Source organism: Aulonocara sp. 'chitande type north' Nkhata Bay, linkage group LG12 (genome assembly GCF_057382095.1).
Source record: "Aulonocara sp. 'chitande type north' Nkhata Bay isolate Kocher_YH1m ecotype deep benthic linkage group LG12, A_spYH_male_GT1.1, whole genome shotgun sequence".
NCBI classification, from domain to species: domain Eukaryota; kingdom Metazoa; phylum Chordata; class Actinopteri; order Cichliformes; family Cichlidae; genus Aulonocara; species Aulonocara sp. 'chitande type north' Nkhata Bay.
In genome coordinates, this window is record NC_141355.1 from 30528719 (window position 1) to 30551301 (window position 22583).

The following is a 22583-nucleotide window of genomic DNA, read 5'->3' on the forward strand; positions in this document are numbered from 1 at the left end:
ACAATTTATTCAGGCACAAAAGCTCTTATGGTTAACTTTAGCTTTTATTTTCATTTCTTAACAAGCCTCATCATCTGGATCATGTTAAATCTGAAAACAGGGGCAAACTTTAGCAGAAGTCCTTCAAAGTCCAGTGTGTCAGAGGTAGGTTTGGTGGGTGTGTTACGCAGTCAGCAGCAATGTGCGTGCAAACTCTACTGTTTCCATAAGACACTGCATGTGTGTCTTTAGTCTTTTATTTCTCAGAGGACACCAAGTGCACAAAGGATATAGAAATGCCAAAGTTTAGGCTTACTGGGATTATATCAGTGTTATAGTACTGTCTTTTATGGCCATGCATTTGGCCAAATCTTTGAATGTCATATCTGACTTACTAATTTTCATCTTATTCCATTTTCTGCCTTGCCTGTACCGTCACATCTATGAAAAAGATTGGATGAGACTACATAGGAGTCAGCATGTCCATTAACTTATCTGGGGAAGTAAATTTGAGAGTGATTCTGTAATGAGATGACAGATTTGTAAGAAGCTTTATACTTTTGAGCAATTCAAAAGCAGCATTTCTCACAACAGCTGATGCTGCTAACAATTTCCTGCCCTGTTACAGGGTGGACTGATGATTAATTCATATCTCTGCCATCTTAACAAGGTTGTGCCCGTTAGTGGGCGAGAGGGGTGGGCACACTCCGCAGGGCTTTGATATCCTACATTCAAGGCTGTGTCACACATTAATGACTTCTTTGAGCTATGAAACGAGCGTCATTATCTCTTTCCAAAAAGGGAAGGATGAGAGATTTCAGCTCAACTTGTATAAAGACAGGGGAGGAATCAGTCATCATGTACTGACTATGTGTGTGTATGCGTGTATGTGAGACACTTCGGCACAGGAATTGGACCTGAGTCAGAGGATGGAAAAGGTAGATTTTGGTGTGTATAGATCTACATAAACCAATCAAGTTTTGGAGGAAAAACATTTAGCTACATGAGCCGAGGGCAGCACAGTGTAGAGGTTAGCACTGTTGCCACTGTTCCCTGGGAAAGCACAGGTCCTTCTCTGTGTGTTTTCATGTTCTCCTGGTGCCTGTGTGTGTTCTTTCTAGGTAGTCTGGCTTCCTTCCGCAGTCCAAAGACATCCATGTTTGAGTCATTACTGACTTTACATCAACTGAATGTGTGAATGTACGCTATGAAATGAGTTGTCTGTTTTCAAGTGTTAGGCCTGTGACAGACTGACGGTCCATCAAGGGTGTAGCCCACCTCCTCCCTGATAACAGTTGGGATAGGACCCAACCCCCCTGTGACCCTGAATTGGATGAGCATAAGAAAATGGATGGATGGAAGATAACCTTGATATCTCTGAGGATCATATTGCATCTGCATCTTTTAGGGCTGTAATCAAAATCACACCAAAAAAAAAAAAAAAAATCAAAGTTCAACTTATTCAAATATCTGATTTATAACTACCTCAGAAATGATGCCGGAGCATGCTTGAGTGACCTTCCTGTTAGTTGATAAGGTGGGAGAATTTACATCTGTATCATGAGTTGGTTCATGACTTGAAGTATAATTCCAGAATAATTCATTTCAGCTGCTGCTTGAACTGCCATAGAAGTCTAATCACTCGGAAAAAATGAACTGGTCAGGACAAAGTTCAGGCAAAACAAGGATAATGGTGGCTTTTATTCAAATATACCAGTAAGCAATTTCAGTGAGTCAGCATGAGCAGAACCCTGACCCCAGCTCACCTAAATGGAACCAGCTCACCTAATGTTATTATCTGCGCTTTTCTGATTAGACTGTGAAAAAGTAAAAATACCTGTAGCTTTTATGTAAAACCAATTTGCTTGTGTATTGAAATCTTTCAGTGCCCAATCTTTGGATTTGTGCAATATGCTGCCGGCAGGAGGTTAATCATTGTGATTTTGAAATAAATAGCTCAAAAACTGGAGTATCCCTGGATCCATGAAGGGATAAGCTGCAGTACATCTGCATCTGTTTCCTTTAGATCAAAATTTCAATCTGATAGCAGATTTACCACCCAAAACTTTGTGGTTTTAGAGTATAAAACAAATATAATAAAAATATCAGTATTAAAAAATTAATCAGTTTCATGCCTTCTATTTTTTTCCTTTTCATTTGCAATTCAGTCATTTTTCTAAACCTCTCAGCTATCAAAATGTTTTAGCTTTTTCTTTTTTGCTTTACTTTAAAAGAGGCTTTTCATGCCTCTACATCTATTCTGTCACTTCACGGCTGCTGCTGTGAAGAGTTCAAGGGTCACGGAAAAGTAGAGAGAGCTGGATGAGTGAGAGGGTTTAAGTTCACACGGAGAGTGGAGGATTGTATATTCCCTAAGAAAACAGGAGCAGTCATTTGAGTGGAGGTCATGGACATTTCCATGCATACTGATAGAATAGGTGGGAGCGTTGGAGGAGAAAGGCCTCTTAAAACCAAATGAACTAAAAGCTCTTGGTTTGAATGCTCTTCAGCCCGTACTTTACTCTACCTCGAATAAAGCACTCAGGTCAGAAGGGATGCTTTTTGAAGCTTTTAGGCTAACTCCCATTCCCACTTAAAACCAACTTTAGTTCCCATTTCTAAACAAGGCAAGGCCTTTTCCCTGCATTGGTTTCAGTGTTACTTTAGCATGTTGTAAAAGACCAATTTGTGGCCACAGTTTGTGAAATGTTCAGTGCACACCTTTTTAAGAAATTAAAGATGTGCATTCTGAATATGCCATTATTCATGCACATATGAGTCCAGTTCACATTTAAACAAATGCACATTTAATACCAACAGATCAGTTACTTTCCGGCTTTTCTTAAAGAACTGTATATTTTAACCTGCATAATTGTGTGAAAGGCACAGTTCTCTAATATACTAACACTTTTTGTAAAATTACACTGACCGAATACATTTCCTAGACAATTTACCCGATTGAAACGACCACATTATTACTCTAATGATTATCCTAACAATCAGCCAATCTGAAAACGTCCAGTTTTCAACTTAAGCACCTTGAGGGACCAGTTGTTGTGATTTGGTGATATATAAATAGAAATGAATTGAGTCTTCATTTTAAAATTGGATTATTTGTTTTCACAAGGAAGACAGATCCCCAGAGTGTAACTGTGTAAATAATGTACAAGAAGAGTAAGGCAAGCACACACACTCATGTAAGTTCAGCTCAGCTGTAGTGCTTTTAAAATCCACATGATGGCAGCTTTGACGTGCGATGCTCTGCTTGCTCTCATGCTTTCAGAGGAGAAATATCAACAGAAGTTTGCAGTTCTGGCCCTTGGAGCCGATGCATAATTATTATTATTTTTTTTTTATTTCCATCTGAAAATGGATCTGCAAAAATTTATTCAGAAGCCGATTTACAACCTTGAGGAATAATTTACCAATTTAGGCCTATGGACAATAGATAGTTGGGAAAATATTTAGATGGGTGTTTTTTGTTCCCATCACAAGGCTAGAGAAAGAATTTAAAAGCTACACCTAAGCTACACCACAAAAGGTTTTAGCAGCCACTCTAAATTTGATGCAACAAATATGAAACAGTGCTTACTTCAGTTACAGCAGTACTGTTTTCATAACAAGAAGAACCTGAACGGGGATCTTATGGTAAAAAAAAAAGTGTTTAGGCTTTTAAAAAGATGCAAGATTCTTTACTTATATTTTGTTTAATTATAGCTATACCTTTACTGGTGCATACAATTCAAATAACAGATCAAGTCAAAGTCAAAGTCAAAGTCAACTTTATTTGTCAATTCTGCCACATGTACAGGACATACAGAGAATAGAAATTTCGTTACTCTCAGATATACTAATGTGTGTGTATGTATAAATATATGTAGATATGCATAAGACTATCTATATTATATATAAATATGTGATTTTGGAGGATGTAAACAGTACAGCTTGACAAAAGAATTGCACATCAGAGCTATATATAAGTAAGTTTAAAAACTAAAGTGATAGAAAATGCTGCATTTAAAACCACTCTTTACACTATTTGTGTGAAGCTGTAGAAAAGGCTGCTATAGGGAGCTTGATTTAAATATTTCAACCATATGACATAATTGTAGGATTTAGAAGTAACAAAAAACAAGCAATATTCATAAAAAAATGTGGTGCATTTTCACAAATCTGCACATGTAAACCGTTTCTTTAATCAGAAGGTGGCGATATGGAGCTCTACTTCCCCTGCCAAAAACCACAAAAGAAGATTACCGCTAGGTTACCTAGCAGGCTAGCAGTTGCTAAATTTGATCCCGTTTAATTAGTCGAGAACATTTAAAATGATCCTGCAGTCATTCAAACCGTGGCTGCTTCGTTGCAGGAGTCTGCCGTTGGCTTGCACAAGAGCGTACCACGCAGATAAAGTCGCTCGACTCGGCTCACAGCCTGATAAACAGACTTCTGAATATCAGGTAGGTTAGCCTGTTGCTAACGCCTGCTAGTCAAACAGTAAGGTAACAGTTCGGAGAGTTCAGACGCATCCAGGTGAGGTGTTTTACACCTGACGGGCAACAGGAACTAATAACGTTCCCAGACACGAAGGAAAGTGTTTGTTTAGTCTGTCCCCTATGTTGAAGTTCACTCTAGAGGTCAGACTCCTTAAAAGCTAAGAATTTATCGACAATATCAGCGCTGAAGAATTAAGTGAGTTGTGGAGCTAAACAGCGTGCAAAAAAGTCTACCAGTCTAACTGTGAAGGTGCAACCTCTGAAAGTGAAAGACACAAATAACAGCTTTGCATGTCATTGCAACAACAATACATTTCTTAGAATAACTGATTAGTGAGGCTTGATGTTTTATTGCTTAAAGTTGCTAGTTTGAAGCTATAATTTTGTGATTATATCAATGGCACAAAACAGTCAATTCATCCTCAGTGGCACAATCATCAGCTGTTTAAATACAACATAAAAAAATCATATGCACACAAGGACTGTAGTGCTTTCCCACTTACGCCATTAAGGGTTAGTTAGTGGAAGCCAGTTACAGGTACAGATGTCTTGTATGAATCAGACTGGTGTTAATAGCAGGTTACTGTTGGGGTTGAGTGGTGTTTTAATTCAACAGTTAATCTGTTTTTTATGACAGCGTGTTTTTGTCATTCACAATTTATATGTGAATTACAAGTTTCAAAATACAAGATGATCAACTGCCCTTGAAGGTAAACTGTGTAAAAATCTCACCATGTCACGAGGTATCAGTCGATTGCCGATTGCAGTCAACTGAATTTTTTTTCTTACATTAACCAATTCAAGTGCATAGTACTAGCTATGTTGACCACTGTAGGACAAACAACTCTGCCTGCCATTAATCTGTAGTGCGTGTAGGTGTAGTAGGTGCATGTAGTATATGTCCACGTTTATTTACTGGAGGAGGCTGCAAAACCTTGTGAAAGGAGTCTAATACAAATCGATGAAGCACTGCTGTCTTTGCTGCTGTTTTCTGCTGTTTTATCAAGTGCCTCTAACATCTCTGGACTCAGACTCTTAGCAAATAAACTCTCACTAGGTGAGAATCCAATCAAACTGTTTGTTAGAGGCAAAGTGTGATTTTTAGTACAATCAAGCATAATATTAACAGACACAATATTCGCTTATAACCAGCTGTTGCTGTTGTTTAGCTGGTTTGTAGACAGCTGTCCAGAGATCGGAGGTTCGCTTGTCCAATCTGATGACAATAAGTCACTGTGACAATATCTAAGCATGTTTCCATGTGTTAGAGCCCTGACTTCAGTTCAGGAAATAAGGCTTGAGGTGAGCAGGATGAGGATGAGTTTCTAACCACATGCCGCTTGCTCCTTCACATTTTTGCTTCTTTGGTGAACAAGATCTACTCTCAGTTTAAAAACCATAGGTATGATCCTTAAATCATATCACATCTTGAATCTGAAGGTGCAGGCATGAATTAAAATTTGCCTCCATTGTACTGCCTGTGTGTTCTCGTCTCCTCTGCCTTTGGCGTACCATGTATGCGGTCCGTCTCTGGCCACACATATAAAAGGTTATTTGGCAGAACGGTGATGCCCGTCTTGTCCATTGTATTCAGTTTGCAGAGCAACATGGGAGCTTCCACAAACTGCTGACCTCTTCTGTGTTTTTTAATAAAATTATCAATTTGTTGGAACACATAACTAAACACTAATCAGTGTATATTTATGAGTACAATTTTTTTTATATTAAATAAACTCAACAAATGACTGGAGAGCATTTACATCATCATCATCATTTACATTTTCTTATTTTAGTGCAAATCTCTTACAGAAATTGGATTAAGAGGAAACTCTAACAAATGAATTTCTCTCTTTTTGTTTTTTAGGAGAATTATGACCGAATGAAAGTTCTTCTTGATGAGCTGAAAAGCCGGACAGAAAATATTAAATTGGGTATGTGTTCGCACACAGCAGGTTACGCACTATCCCAGAGATAAATTCATCACTTTGTGTTTTCATTTCAGCAGTTCAAATTAGTGCCTGAGTTCAGGCAATCTGGGTGATGAAATTGTTGCCCAAACATCATTGCTTTACACCTATGTGTTCTAGTAAAGTAATCAGGTTCCACTTGTAGATGATTAAGCCTTAAGGGACCTGCTCTAACACGTAAATGCATAAAAAGCACTTTTTATATGGGAGTATGTGTTAAACTGCATGCCGTTTAACACATAGTTAGCTGTTTACTTGATCTTAACATAATGTAAAAAACATAAAATAATCTACTTCCAAACTCTGTAATGAGAGGTTGCTATTATTAGAGAGGCGTAGCTGGAACTCAGGAGAAAAGTTATGTTTAAAAGCAGTAGACAAGACATATTAAAAAATGTATAAGTTATTATGATTGTGTAGTCTACTGTATAAATATATAATAAAAGTAAGAAATATAAGACTTGTGTAAGATTTTTATTGTTTATAAAACATTTGTTTTTCTCTTCTGTTTATTTGTTTTTAATTCTTTTTCTCTTTTTGGTGAAATGTAGTTAAAAAAGTACAGTATTGCTATTTAGAGCAAGTTCTGTAAAAAGTATAGGTGTAATAAGGTTTCAAATTTTTATTCTTTTGATAAATGATGACATGACTAAAATAAAATGACAAAACATTGCAACTAATTGACCCAACAAAAGGAATAAATGTGCTGAAAGTGACAATAGAAATGATTTTCAGTAAAACACAGAAAGTTGTGACCCCGACCGAGGTACACGTTCGCTTATTTTTCAACCCTACTGGCACACAGAAAAACATCAGTAACTACAAAAGTCACAAAGAAATGAATAAAAGCCTGTCCCACCAGTGTTTAACAATTCTTGGTAATTTTATGTTTTTATTTGTCTTACACCATCAGCACTGTCATCAATGCTACTTGCAAGAGTAGTAGTAGTACTTGCAAAATATTCTCAAATTGTTAAGTTTGTAATTTTGTTATTATTCATTTATTACTTTTTAATTAATTCAGGAGGAGGAGAAAAAGCAAGAAGACTTCATACTTCCCGTGGGAAACTGTTGCCTAGAGAGCGCATAGACAGACTGCTGGATCCAGGGTATTACTGCTTACTTCTATCTTTGTCACAGATTTAAAAGTCATGGCTGTTTCATCCCCCCTAGCTTTTGTCCTAGAATTTGTCCTTACACAAACTGTGGTATCACTAGTTTTAAATGTCTGATGGTGTCTACAGTACAGTTCTCTGTACAATGAGAAGAAGCAAAAGAGGATAATATTTCTCTAAACTAAAATGTACTATTTTAAAAGAACTTGTGCAGAAAAACATGGATGCATGGATATGAATTTGTCTTCTTTTCCCCGCTTTTATTTCATGTTATTGCAGGTCTCCATTTTTGGAATTTTCCCAATTTGCAGGATATGAGTTGTATGGAAAAGAGGAAGTCCCAGCAGGCGGTATAATTACTGGAATTGGGCGGGTTTCAGGGCAAGTGCTATAAATGTTTATGATATTCACCAGATTTGAATGTAATGCCTTTAAAAAATAGTGAAAGTGTTTCGTTCTGATGATCATATGTAAAAATGGTTCAGTTTAATAATTTGTCACAGATGAAAATTTATATTTTTAACCACAGGATCAGATCCAAAGTAATTACAGTGTAGGTTTTCCACTAGAATCTCAATTGAGTACCCCAGGTGCATAATCTAATATTTATTTATTCATTCTTTTCTAAATGTTCATAGAGTGGAGTGTATTATTGTTGCAAATGATGCTACTGTCAAAGGGGGAACATACTACCCAATTACAGTGAAGAAACACCTTCGTGCACAAGAAATAGCCCAGCAGAACCATCTGCCATGCATTTACTTGGGTGAGTATCTCCATATTTGTAAGGGTTTGTAAAACACTAATAAACGATTATCTACAGAATCAAAGAATAATATTATTAATAATAATTATTAGTAATAAAAAATAATAATAGTAATAATAATTTTCTACTATCCCTGTTAGAATTTAACTTTAAAATACAGTAGGACTGTTGGGTTAGGGTTTGTCAGTTCACCTGTGCAAGTAGAGCCTGACTGATATATGCAATATGTTATAATGGCTAAAAAAATAAACATTTCAAAAGTAAGAGCGAGATGGATGAAACACTTTAACTGTGTTATAAGTGATGGTGTTGCATAGTTTGTCCACCAGAGGACACTCTGCAATTTCCCTGTTGACAACACTTATTTGGTTCACCACAAACACAACAAACCAGCTTACCCGTGTTGTTGGCAGAATGTAAATGAGTAATCAATGACTTGTAACAGTAAACCAAACTACATTTTCATTATATCTTAGTAAACACTCATAAATAACTGCTGGGGAAATCTGTTTGTTTCACACATCTGAAAAAAAAAAACATTGGCCAGTATATCAGATTTTTAAATCACCAAATATTAGTATCAGTATTGGGCTTAAAACCCTATAACAGCTTCTTAAGGACCTTATGGGAAAAATCCTAATATTTGGGTTGTTTTTTTTTTTTTTTTTTGGTCAATATTTACACCAGAGACATCCCAGAATGCCCTGCCTGAGGATAGCAGGGAAGTCTGTCTCTGTAATCTAATTATAGTCGAGATGTTTATAATAAGTGAGTTTGTAATGTTTTTATCTCCTTCAGTGGATTCTGGCGGTGCTAACCTGCCCAGGCAGGCTGAAGTCTTTCCAGACAGAGATCATTTCGGGCGCATTTTCTACAACCAGGCCAGGTTGTCTTCAGAGGGAATAGCACAGGTGATGCATTGTATTAACTCATTTAATGGGCACAAAAGCAGAATGATAAAACCCTAACGGAGTGGCTTTATAATTTGCTTGCCTCCCCCGATTACATCTTTACTAAAGCCCATTATTGGGCTTCCACGTTATATTTGTTTACCTTTTAAATAATGACTTTTGTTATTCTTTCATTCTATACGTGTAGAAGGCAATATAAATGAATATACATGAAAGTCACAGTCCTCTATTATGTATTTTTTAAATTATTTAATTTTTTTCACCATGCTGTCTTGGGGCAAAGGCCATTTTGCTGCAAGGCAAAGGCAATAAAAATACTGAGCGACAGATACACAAAAGAAATTAATTATGGCAGCAGGGGCATTCATGGCTTCCATGAACAGAAATTGACAGCAATCACATGATAAACTGTATTAAATTGAATTTAATATTTATTTAAGAACACAGAAGAGCCTTTATCACCAGGGTTATATCACATTATACTGCTCAGTGTCTGTATTTTTTGCAGTTCTGGTAGCTCTCTCTTTTTTCAACCATACGTGTGTTTACATCCTTGTTGAAACAAGAAAAATATCAAAGAGCAGAGGTGGTATATTCAAATGAATTCCACGCTTGAAGGCTCTTCATGTTTTGCACCTGCAGGCCATCTTATATATGATGATGAAGAGAACTGCAGCGGTTTTGCACTGTGCACGGTTTTGCACCTGTCTTGCAGTCACATCTCTATTGATTCAAGGATGATAAAAAGCAGGATATATTGCTCACCAAACCGACCTTCACTGTGTGTTATTTAGAAAGCTGTTTTCAAATTCATCTGCAGGAAGACGAAAGTTTTTCAGAGCTATAAAATGTTTTGGCCAGTGTAATGTTCTTTTGGAATTTTTCCTTCTCTTGGCAGAATAATATATGTTCAGAATTTATTTCTGGAAGAGTGGTTTTCTTGAAAATGGAATGTTTCTATGAGCCCACCTGAAATAAGAGTTGTAGTTCCCACATCTAAATTGAATACCATTCCCTGTCCAATAGGCATCATAAAGTCTGCAGTACTCATAGCTTAAAAGTTGTTGTTCAGTGATGTAATGGCTATTTTGTTTCTAGTATTTAAACTTTTCAAGTGAAACTATAACCAGATTTTTTTTTTGGTAATGGAGTAGTCATAGGTGGCATTATAACTGCACATAAGGTTAATTGAAGTTTTAAAGAGAAAAAAACCCCTAATCATATGCAAATTATTCAAAGCAGAGTAATGAAGATATCTTTGAAAATGCCTGAAGGATATGTTTTAATATTGTACATGTCTGATATGAGACCTAACTATTTTTCTTCTCTCTTCAAGATTGCTGTCGTGATGGGCTCCTGCACTGCTGGAGGAGCGTATGTGCCAGCAATGGCAGACGAGAGCATCATCGTACGGAAGCAAGGAACCATTTTTCTTGGAGGACCTCCACTGGTTTGTTAATTTTTTATTATTTCTGTTATTATTTAACATTAAGTAACTGACAAACAGACAAATATTGTGTTTCATTTTATAGAGCTAAATGTTTGTTCATATAGCAAGCTATATATTTGAACTTGTACTGAATACAAGAGATGAAATGCATATTTCCTGGTAATATAATTCTTTAATAGGTCAAAGCTGCCACTGGGGAAGAAGTTTCTGCAGAAGATCTTGGTGGTGCTGATCTACACTGCAAGTATGAACAGATCATTTTTATGGGATATGTGGGATTCAATATTAGCTCTCATCTTGACTTTTAAATACCAAAGAGATAGCTAAATAGTTTTCGCAAAATATATACATCAGGACTTGATGTTCGAATCCCTGAAAATGACGATTTAATGTCCTCTGTGACCTTGTGTTATACGTCCAGTTTGGGTATTCAAGTGATGCTAATTACAAGCTGGGTTGATAGAAAAGTAGATTGTTCTCTTACTGAAATCATAATGTTATACAGATCCTTAAAGCAAATTCACTTTCCTTGTTTCTGTGTCAATGAGGAGGCAGTACTTCACAATGACAAAGTGTTGTTACACAAAAGAAAAAGACTAAAATATCCAAATATCCCATTTACTTAAATATCCAACTACTTATTGTTATTTTCCCTTATTGTCATGTTGGGAAAGTTCCTACAAGCTTGGAACACCATCATTTTAGACACGTGTCCCATTACTCTTGATAGTTGTTTGGTAGAAGCTTCACCAGGTTTTTTTTTTTTTAGACATCTCTAGATGCTTTGTTAGGTTCAGGTCTGGACCCTGACAGAGTTTTTCCCCAAGCAACACCATTGTTTTCTTGGCAGTATGCTTCAGGTTAGTCTTGTGTGATTCTAGTTGCTTGTTTAACCGAGGTCCTTCTTCCCAGATGACTCAATTCAGTTGAGCAGCCAAATTTAGGATGACTGTTCCAGGATTAAGAATGATGGAGGTTATTGTTCTCTTGGATATTATTGTGTCTTTCCCCAGATCTGTGCTTTGAGACAATCCAATCTAGCACACCTACCAATAGTTCTCTCGACATCATGACTTGTTTTTTTCATCTACAGTCTGCTGTGTGTGCCTTTCCTGATTATTTCTATTTAATTAAGTTAGGCACAATTGGAATCCAGTCAAGTTATATAGACATCTCAAAGATCATTGCTCTGAGTGTCATAGCAAAGGATTTGATTTGACTTGGGTAATTAAAGTGTTTCTCAGTTTCTTTCTTTCTTATTTTGAACCAATTAACAAAATACATTTTGGGCTTTGTCTTTGTTTCATATAAAAATGAACTCAATCCGATTATTAACCCTTTCATCGAAAGCATGAAATGTTCAGGAAACTTTCTACCTACACTATGTACTACATAGAAAGCACTGTAGGTTTTTTTCCCCCACAGTAATGATTTATAAGGTAATATTTCCAATGACTGCCTTTGTTTTTTCTTACTTTGCAGAAAATCTGGAGTGACAGACCACTATGCTTTAGACGATAACCACGCTCTTCATTTAGCGAGAAAGACAGTGAGAAGCCTTAACTACAGAAAAAATATCGAGGTCAGTCTGTTGTTTACAGTCGACAATTTAAATCAAACTGTTCTCTCTGTAGCTTCATTGACACTGAGTCTTTTTGTTTGCTTTTTTTTTTAGGTTACTATAGAACCTCCTGAGAGTCCTCTCTATCCTGCAGATGAACTCTACGGCATAGTCGGAGATAACTTGAAACGTAACTTTGATGTCAGAGAGGTAATTGCCCAGTTTCCAGAACGATGGTTTCAAGTCGCACTTAAAAAAATTCCCTTCTATATTAAGTGATACGCTTTCACAGGAGTGTGTGTAGATCTGTGATGGACTACACCCTATTATTCACTAGCTTGTAGAACTAGAAATAACTTGGAGTAATAATGTTCAGTGTGACTTTATCAGTGTTTCACATCATTGTGGTGGATTGTTGTCCCACTATTCTAACATTTCTTCAGTTCATTGATTTCTGCAGAGCTCTCCTAACATACCTGCACAGCATTTCAATCAGTTTGAGGTCTGGGCTTTTATTGGGCTGTTGCAGCACCTTGATTCTTTTCTTTTTCAGCCAGTCTGTTGTAAATTTTCTGCTGTCCTTGAGATCGTCATCCCGTTACGCAACTCAGTTGTGCCCGTGCTTTAGCTGTCAGACAGATGGCCTCATTTGGCTTTAGAATATGCTGGTGTACAGAGGAGTTCATGCTTGACTCAGAGACTGTAAAGTGCTGCAAAACAAGCACAAATCATCTCTCTTCCACCATGCTTGATAGTTGGCGTGAGGTGTTTGTGCAGATCTGCTGGGTTTGGTTTTCACCTTACATGGTGTTGTGCATTATGACCAAACATCTCCACTTTGATTTTGTCCAAAGGACATTGTTCCAGAAGTCTTGTAGTTTGTTCAGAAGCAACTTTTTGAACCTAAGCTGTGCTGCCATGTTCTTTTCAGAGAGCAGAGGCTTTCTCCAGGCTGCACTAACAACAAGTCCCTTGTATTTCTAATTGTATTGTCATGAATGTTAACATTTAACATGCTAACTGGACCCTGTAAAATCTGAGATGAAGTTCTTGTTTTTTTTTACGCCACAGAAATAAAAGGCTGATGGAGTATTGTTGTCACCCTCCTGGGTGAGTGGGCAGGTGGGCAGTGTGGGCACCCACAATTGTAAATACAATAACTCAAGAAAGATGCGATGCAGATTTGGAAATCTTTACCATGGGTGCAGCTGCTAGAAGCTAGAGCATTGCTGGGCCTGAACTTTGGTTCGATTTCCTGGGAAGATTGTGGCATTGTATTAACACACACCTGAATATTCCAGACTAGAAAATTTCTGTTCAGTTTTATTTATACAGCTCCAATTCACAACAAACTCTCAAAGCTTCTGCTTTTATAGGTCACACTTGCTGATGATCAGTAAATCAAATACTTCTGGTTAGCAACACCTGGCTGCTACTTATCCTGTTCCTATGGAATTCCTTTGAAGCAATAAGAGTGTACTAAGCTTTTCACAGGACTGCTTGGAAGATTTCTTTACCATTTCTGAACATTTCAGAATCTTATTTGGATATTTTGTAGGATACTGTGTTGAACCTCTTAGTAATTAGTTTAAAATGGTGAGATAAATAATACGACTTTTCTTTGCTATGATATTATTTCTTTAATGTGAGTCAAATATAATAAAATCATTCATTCATCTCATTGTTTAATACAGCCAAAAGACTGATTTACACAATGTGGAAGTGCTATGACTGCTTTAAGATTTGTAAATAAACCAATTTTGATTGGTTTATTTATAAATCTGGCTGTCAGAGGTTCAGAATGCACTTTAACAATGTTGAGTTGTCATGTTCTCCTATCAGCAGCTGAATCAATAATAAGGTGGCTGGCATCAGTCACTTTGCTTTTCTGCTGTGTGGCAGTGCTTGCCAGATATTCTCTATTGGTTTAAAGCTTGTGCCCTTTGATTCTTGATGTAGACCCGCGAGCTAGAATTACTGCTTACTCTACAGATGCCAAAGTGTTTGTAGTGTAGAATAGTATTGGCAGTCCATTTAAGGTTGTAAGATCAACTGAGTGCAGCCTCTTTACAGGAGTTTTTCAAGTGTAGCATTGCTTTTAGCAGAGTGAAAATCACTTAAATAAGTAGAAATTGTTGAAAAGTTGTCACTATCTGTGTTATTTGACATTGCATCACATTTTTTATAACTTTTGTTTACTGATTGGATTGCAGGTCATTGCCAGAATTGTAGATGGCAGTAAATTTGATGAATTCAAGGCATTCTATGGAGACACGCTTGTTACAGGTATGTGAACTAGTATTGATTTCAATTTCCAAGACATGGTTGATTTTTTTTTTCTTCTCTAAATTTAAAACCTGACCATTGTTTGAGTTCATTCTTGTGAATTTGTACCTTTTAAGGATTTTCAAGGATATTTGGTTATCCCGTTGGAATCATTGGGAACAATGGAGTCTTGTTCTCAGAGTCTGCAAAAAAGGTAAAGGCACTTTATAGCTACAGATAAATCAAACTGTAAAAACTGTCTTTTATCTGCAAAAACAATACAATAAATAAATAAATAAAACCTATACAAAGTTAAAAGCTGAATTTCCAGGAGGCTGAGCTTTGTACTGTTTTTGTGCCTCTCAAAATGTCAAGGACTTTAAACACTGTGTGGAAATAGTACAGATAGCGTGCTCCACAGATATTTGCTGCTTATGAACACCAACATTTTTCTGTTTGTAGGTTATTTGCACTTCTCATTCACATTAGAGTTGTAGTGTTTCTCCTATGCAAGAAGCCTTAAAATGCACCTTTACATCCTTTCACGAGTAGTCTGATAACTATGATAGCATTTAGAAACCATGCACGGAGAACAGTAATAATTTTCATTCAGTGTAATTCACTTAATTCTCAAGCCAATTTGCTGTGCACAGAGCTGAACTTTATACAGGCTTAGGGAAGATGAGGGGCCGAATTTGTGATTATAGACTAATAAGTTTTTCTAAGCACGTTTTGAATTGGATTACAAGCTTGACCTGAACGAAGATTTCTTTCATTCATTTTTATTTTTTATTTTTTTGCGAGGTCTCAACATGACATTATAAGCATTGGCTATCTCGTCACTATAATTACTTTCAAAAGGGTCTGATACAGTGCCTCAGACAAAGATGTGGAACAGACATGCTCGGGGAGCATATTCAAGAACAATCAATACAGTACCTGCATTTCTGAGACACGCTGTCATCGCTAAAGACATGCCCAGGCTTCCATTATGCTAACTTTTAAACTGTTAAAAGCTTTTTCCAGTTTTTTCTGTTTTGATAAAAGGGAGAGGTATCAGAGATACGATTAGATTTCTGTTGTTCACACATTCAAATTCAAATTCAAATTTTATTCGTCATGTACACAGTCATACACAGTACGATATGTAGTGAAATGCTTGGACAACTGCTCGTGACCTAAAGAAAACAAAAAAGGAAAAGGCTATGAATAAGATAGGAAATAAATATGAAAAATTAAAAAGGGTAAATTTAACTAGGAAGGAATAAAATATAAATTAAGGTTAAAAATGAAATAACTGTACAACACAAATTAGAATGAAGGGTAAATTTAACTGGGAGAATAAGATAAAATATATAAATTAAAGTTGAAAATAAAATAACTGTACAACAAAATACACAATATAGAACTATATAAGAATGTATGAAGAAATATAAATAAATATATACACAATAACAGCAGCATATACACAATAACAGCAGCGTGATTTAAGTAATGAAGTGAAACAATGTCCAGAATGTCCAGTGTGTGTAAGAACTGTATGTGTGGGTCAGTACTGTGTGGTGGTGTGATTGAGAGACCGTATCGCCTGCGGGAAGAAGCTCCTCCTCAGTCTCTCTGTGTTGGTCTTCAGGGAGCGGAATCGCTTTCCTGACCTCAACAGAGAGAACAGTCTGTTGTTGGGATGGCTGAGGTCCTTCACGATCTTCCTGGCCTTGGTCCAGCACCGCCTGCTGTAGATTGAGTGCAGGTCAGGGAGCTCGGAGCGGATGGTGCGCTCAGCTGACCGCACAACCCTCTGTAGAGCTCGTCTGTCCTGCATGGTGCTGTTCCCGAACCAGGTTAAGATGTTTCCCGCCAGGATGCTCTCTATGGTGCACGAGTAAAAGTTCCTGAGCACCTTGGAGGGCAGGGTTAGGGTCAGGAGCAATGTTATAGATAACCTTATCTCATACTACCTCATGCTACCATATTATCTCAATAGAACACTTTGCTCTCAGACTGCAGGCTTACTTGTGTTTCCGAGAGTATTTAAATGTAGAACAGGAGGTTTCAGGCCCCTCTTCTACGGAACCAGGTCCCAGTTTGGGATTTGGGAGACAGAGACCCCCTCTTTTTTTAAGATTAGGCTTTTGTTCTTATAGTTAGGGCTGGATCAGGTGAACACACTCTTAGTTATACTGCCATTGGCCTAGGCTGCTGGGGGCTTCCCATAATGCACTGAGTGTTTCTTCTTCTTCACTCATCTGTTTTCACTCTTTGTGTTTATACTAATAAAGAGTGTGTTGCATTTAATCATCAGCTACTCGTCTTTTGTCCTGTCTCCCTTCCCTTACCCCCAGCTGGTGGCAGTAAATGACTGCCCCTCCCTGAGCCTGGTTCTGCTGGAGGTTTCTTCCTGTAAAAGGGAGTTTTTCCTTCTCACTGTTGCTTGCTCAAAGAAGGGTTTCTGACTGTTGGTTTGTTCTCTTTATTATCGTAGGGTCTTTACATTAAAATATAAAGCACCTGGAGGCAAATGTTGTTTTGATTTAGCGCTATATAAATAAAGTTGAATTGAAATTGAATAATTTCACAGAGAAGCAGTCATATTTCACATTGTTCCCAACTGTTGTTTGCACTTTGCAACACACAAAAAAATGCTTCACTGAAAGAGAGCCAGTGGAGGAAACTGCCAAAATAAAGAAAACACCTGAGTAATTCAGCAATACAAATATATGGAAATGAGTTGTCTCCACATAGTTCAGTCTTTTGTATGTGTTTGTCTGTTCAATATTTCCTGGCAGCTCTGTGTTATGCAGTGATTTTTTCTGACATAACTGAAGGCCATTCACCGCCTTCGTATTTAAACTAGAATACAGAAAATACAAAGTCAGTGTAGCGGCAGGTGAGCTCGCTCCCAAAGTAACTGGTTTCTGTTATTTCTGGATGGATTGAGGGGAGGCCATGAACTCTGTTGCTTGTTTTATTTATTTATTTATTGTATTAACAGGTGTAATGCAAGATTCAAAAGCATCACCTCAGGCAACATTGTGACAGTTTACATCTTCTTGTGAAAATACAAACTCCAGATGTAATCCAAACTTTTCAGTGGGTTATTACCCAGATTTCACTTCACTGGATAAACTTGTGTGCTTTGAATATATTTTCTTAAAAATTTACACATCTCTTTCCTTTGGCAGTTCATTTAAAGTTTATGGTCTCTTGGTTATTTCTTGAGAGGCCCAAAAAGTAAATCATTACCATCTTGTACTATTTTAAGGTAATACATGTTTGAACTCTGGGCAGTTGTTCTTTAGGTCTGAGAATGTACTACATGTAATGAATATCTGAAATTCTTTTCAGGGGACGCATTTCATTGAATTATGCTGCCAACGAAACATTCCACTTGTTTTCCTCCAAAACATAACAGGTCGGTGGGAATTCTTTATTTACATCGGTAATTTTGTTCTGTTGTGGGGTTTAGATGTTGTTTGTTACTCGGCAAACAATTCTGAATATTATTTACTTTAATTGCAATGTGATCTGTGATCATACAGATAATTTTATAATTTACATCATAACCAAATCTTATTATATGATGTACAAATCTGTTTCATTAATCTCCCAGTTTGACTTATTTCGTGTTTAAGATTAACACAGCCAGACTTTCCTCCTTGAAATAACAACACAGGCTTAGGCTATCTCTTGTCTTCATCTTCATCTCAGGCTTCATGGTGGGTAGGGAGTATGAAGCAGGAGGAATTGCCAAGGATGGAGCCAAGATGGTTACTGCGGTTGCCTGTGCCAGTGTACCCAAGATTACTGTTATCATTGGCGGCTCCTATGGTGCGGGAAACTATGGCATGTGTGGCAGAGCCTACAGGTATGAAGAAATTCTCTGTAGGGATTAGAGGTTTGTTGGAATAAAAACGCAGCCCTGGTAACAGCTAAAGTAAATTAATTCATTGTGAACTATTGCGAAACACATTAGCTGCTTCTCTGCGAAATTCAAGTGTACAAAATGTACAAAATGCAATTGCCTTTCATTTTGTACATCAGATAGCCTTGGACTTCTTGCGTGTAGGTGGTAGTGACCTTTTGTAACAGTAAAAGAGACTTTCTAAGTGGAACCCTTTCAAAGCTAAGAAGTATTTTAAAATAAAAAAAATCAATTTTAATCAAAATAAAGTGACATTTATTACTCGAGGATGTATCATTATTTTGTCTTTTTAATTTTTGTCAGCTATTTTTCAAAGACTAGGAGTGATAAGAAGCTGAATTATTGATGTGTAGCATCCTTAGTGAAGAGCACTCTACAACAGAGTGCAGTGTATTTGTATAGGTAGATAGACTGATGGATAGAAGTCTTAAAATCACTTGAGGAAGTTTATCAGATTTTGCACAGCTCCCTCTGGATAGAAAAAAATGGTTTTAACAGTATTAAAATTACCATTCAAATAGCTTTAAGCATGTATGAAGTCAGTGGAATGATAATATTATTATGGGCACACTCATGTTTAATTCCTATCAGGTTATTTGAGCTGTAATAAGCGTCCTCATGTAAATTGAAATAAGCATAAATGATTTAGTGTTTTGGAAAGTTGGAGCTGATACTCACCCTCCCTTAGTCTTTCTATGAAATATCAAAGAAGTACTTTTCCCCAGGTTAAGCCCTCCTAGTCTCTCAAATCATATTTTTGATGTTCAGGGTTTCTTTTGTTATCCTATTGGTTGTGATCTAGGTGACTATTCTGGCTCTCGAAACATACTCAAATTGACACTGTTTCTTGTCTCACAGCCCACGTTTCCTATACATGTGGCCAAATTCCCGAATCTCTGTAATGGGTGGTGAGCAAGCTGCCACTGTCTTGGCTACCATCACTAAGGATCAGAGGGCACGTGAGGGAAAGGAGGTAATGATTCATGTTAATCGCTTGACACGGCAGACTAAAATCTGTGCTCCGCTGGAAAGGCTTGAATTGACTTTAGTGGGTTTCCTGCCAACAGCATAAACATTATGAAAGACACTTTTCTTTCAATAATGGTTTGACATGGCACAGTGAAATAATTTCAGTGTTAAGTGTGACTGTGATGACTTATCCTGAATAGTGTAGCCATCAAATGGCTGTCATTAAACTGTGTCAGGTATGCTGTTATGGGGCTATTAACCCCATTAATAGCTTCAGAATGACACCTCACATCAGTACCCTGCTGACAGCCGTTTTGATGATGTTTAAAATGTTTCAACTCAAAAAGGTTGTAAAAACTAATCATTGGGTCAATTTTTGAACAGGTATCAAATATTCTTATTTTTTTCTGCTTTTATTCTACATGTCTTCACAGTGGAACACAGGTTGAACTACCGAGAGCTTATTAAATTATACAGTATAATACAGCTTACATGTTAAACATGTATTAGGTGTACAGTCAGTACTACAGTTGTTTGCCCCACGAAAACACAATTGATAGTATTCTGAGCCTGCACCACTCATCACTTCCACCAAAATAAGAACTTCCTTTGTGATTAACCAACATAAGTCGAACTTTACGTGAGAACTCAAATATCTGGTTCAGTCGTTTAGAGCACAGGATGGTCTTTTCCTTGTCATCTTCCTAGTGCAATTGCAGTGTCCGATTGCAGCCATGTGAGTGCAGCAGGGGTAATTGTGCAGTGAATTCCCAGCAAGTATGGTGTCATGTGTCGTGCCTCCTGCAGGCTCTACACTAGGTACCCCTCAAAAAGTGTTTCCAGTAGAGAGAATGCATCTGAAGCATTTTATCTTCGATTATGTGCTTCATGTGAGAAAGGATAACTTAGGGCGATGAGCTTATGTGTGAAAACATGTCTTCCTGGTTAAAATTAAAGCAGTCCAATATAGAGACCTTGAATTACAGTTTAATGAATTCAGTTTTTCTTCATACCATTTCTTATATTTTTGTTGCTGTTTAATTTAATTTTTCCCCCTTTTTAAAAAAAATTGTTTCTGATATTTACAACAGTTTGGCCCATTTAAATCAGTAAAGATTAGCTTTGCGTTATTTATCGAGTGTATGATCTGTTTTTATTGTGTTCACAAAGATTGGCTTGGTGTTTTCAAGCTGGGGAAATTGACCTTCATGGCAAATGAAATGGCTGTGTGCTTTCAGCTTTACATTTCACTACACCTTCAATAATTCAGACAACCTTTAAAACGCCTCTGGCGCAGGTCCTTACCGCCTAATTCTATTTTCTCAATATATTCACAGTTCACAGCAGAGCAAGAGGCTGCCATGAAGGAGCCAATCGTGCGGCGGTTTGAAGAGGAAGGCAGTCCGTATTACTCCAGTGCTAGGTGAGATCTGCTCATCCAATATGTTGTATTTTAGGGATGTGTGTGATAAAATGAAGGACTACACATAACTGAGTCTTTGAATTTCCAAAATTGGTTTAACTACTGTTGCTAAGATAAAATGTTGTTTCTCGAATGGCAGCACTGGCCACAAATGAACTATCAGCAGGCCACCAGCATGTGTTTATAATTTATTTTTTAGACTCTTTTCAGTAATCTCACATTAGCCTTATTTTCCAAGAACTAAGAAACCACAAGACTATTCATGCAGGACCAGTGATGCTGTGATGTTTTTCTTTAGCATCAGATGTCCTGTTGTTTAAATAATAAGAGCCGTGTTCTTTTCATTTAGTCCCTGAGCTGTTTTCATTGTGTGTTTGTAAGCGTAGAGTACAAATCCTCATGTGGTGATTACATGTGCGTCTTAAAATGAGATGGATAGTATACTGTACATATTTATCTAACTGGAAACTGCCTCACTGACATTAAAAACCAATATAGTTATGAAGGTTAAACACACATTTCAGAGCATGTTGGTGCTTATTTTTGCAGTTAATTGTATAAAATATAAAGAAAGAGAAAGGCCAAGGGGCAATCAAGGCCCCATTACACACTAATTAATCACAAGCTACCCTGAAAGCACTTGTCAAATTTATGTGTGTCATTAATGCTTGAAACCTGTTGTATCAGAATTGCTTGCTGTGGAAGCATCAGTTAATGAATAAAAAAAATTAGCTAACTGCAAAAGAGTAAGAATTTTGAAAACTGATTTATCTCTTCATTTATTTACGACTTAAGCAGGAGCTGGTATTAGTTTCTTAAATATCAGGTCTTGCTTGTCTATTATAATCATTTATCTGATGATACGCTTATGATATACATATACTATATTATATTAACAACAGCCATATTGTTTGCTCTTTAATGAAATATAGGTCCGACTCTGAAAAAAATACAAATCTGATACCTTGCAGAAAGGAAAAAAATGCAAATCTTTAAACCTAGACTATAAGGGGAGTCATCCAAAGAGAGGAAGACAAAACCTTGACACTCTATTAAAGTAATTGATTATAGTCCTGCACAAGCACCGCAAGAAGTATCGCATGAGTGAGGAGTAATGTGCCATCTAATAATGTGGAGCACTTTATTATTTTTACAGGCTGTGGGATGACGGGATTATTGATCCTGCTGAAACTCGTATGGTTTTGGGTCTGAGCCTCAGTGCAGCACTCAATGCACCAACAACGAAGACACGTTTTGGAGTTTTCCGGATGTAATGCTCATTTAGTTTGTACATATAGAGACACGAGACTTAGTATAGATTTACTGTTTATATAGTATTTCTCGTAGTTTACCAGATTGAGTAAAAACTCTCACAGAGTTGGGATCGCTCGACTTTGGATACCTTGAGCTGTGACTGGATGATGGAACTGTTGTGAGACACTTCCCCTGTTAAGTTGTGCCTTAACTGTTTTCATTCCAGTGTAAATGCACGTTTTCTTAAATGTGTTTCATTTGTTGGCTCAAGTACTGTAAATGCAAACAATTAAAAAAAATGTGAAAAGTTCAAATTGCTGCCTTTTCATCAATCGTGCATGGCCAGAACGAAAGAAATCTTCATAAGGGGGCACTGTTTAGCTATAAATATCTGAGGTAGTGTAGAGGAAGCATACAAGCACGCACAGAAGGACCTGCGTATATAAAAGGAGAAAAAGTATTTTGAAGATTTCCAAGTTTAGTGTAATTATTTATTATTTAGAGACAC

At 37.0% G+C, this 22583-nt stretch overlaps 1 protein-coding gene across 2 annotated transcripts; it reads left to right on the forward strand.

Moving 5' to 3' along the window:
* Positions 1-4205: 4205 nt before the first annotated feature.
* Positions 4206-22380, forward strand: mccc2 (methylcrotonyl-CoA carboxylase subunit 2). Of its 2 annotated transcripts, none has more exons than XM_086315060.1 (17): positions 4206-4436; positions 6337-6403; positions 7464-7548; positions 7834-7935; positions 8193-8320; positions 9119-9231; positions 10568-10681; positions 10861-10925; positions 12164-12263; positions 12357-12452; positions 14456-14528; positions 14645-14721; positions 17853-17919; positions 18216-18372; positions 19288-19402; positions 20736-20821; positions 21978-22380. In XM_086315060.1, exons 1-17 carry the CDS (start codon positions 4305-4307, stop codon positions 22093-22095), a joined length of 1695 nt encoding a protein of 564 aa, XP_086171186.1. In that variant the 5' UTR covers positions 4206-4304; the 3' UTR covers positions 22096-22380. The 2 variants fall into 2 exon arrangements, with proteins under 2 accessions (XP_086171186.1, XP_086171187.1); XM_086315061.1 differs by lacking the exon at positions 4206-4436 and adding an exon at positions 4557-4668.
* Positions 22381-22583: the final 203 nt, after the last annotated feature.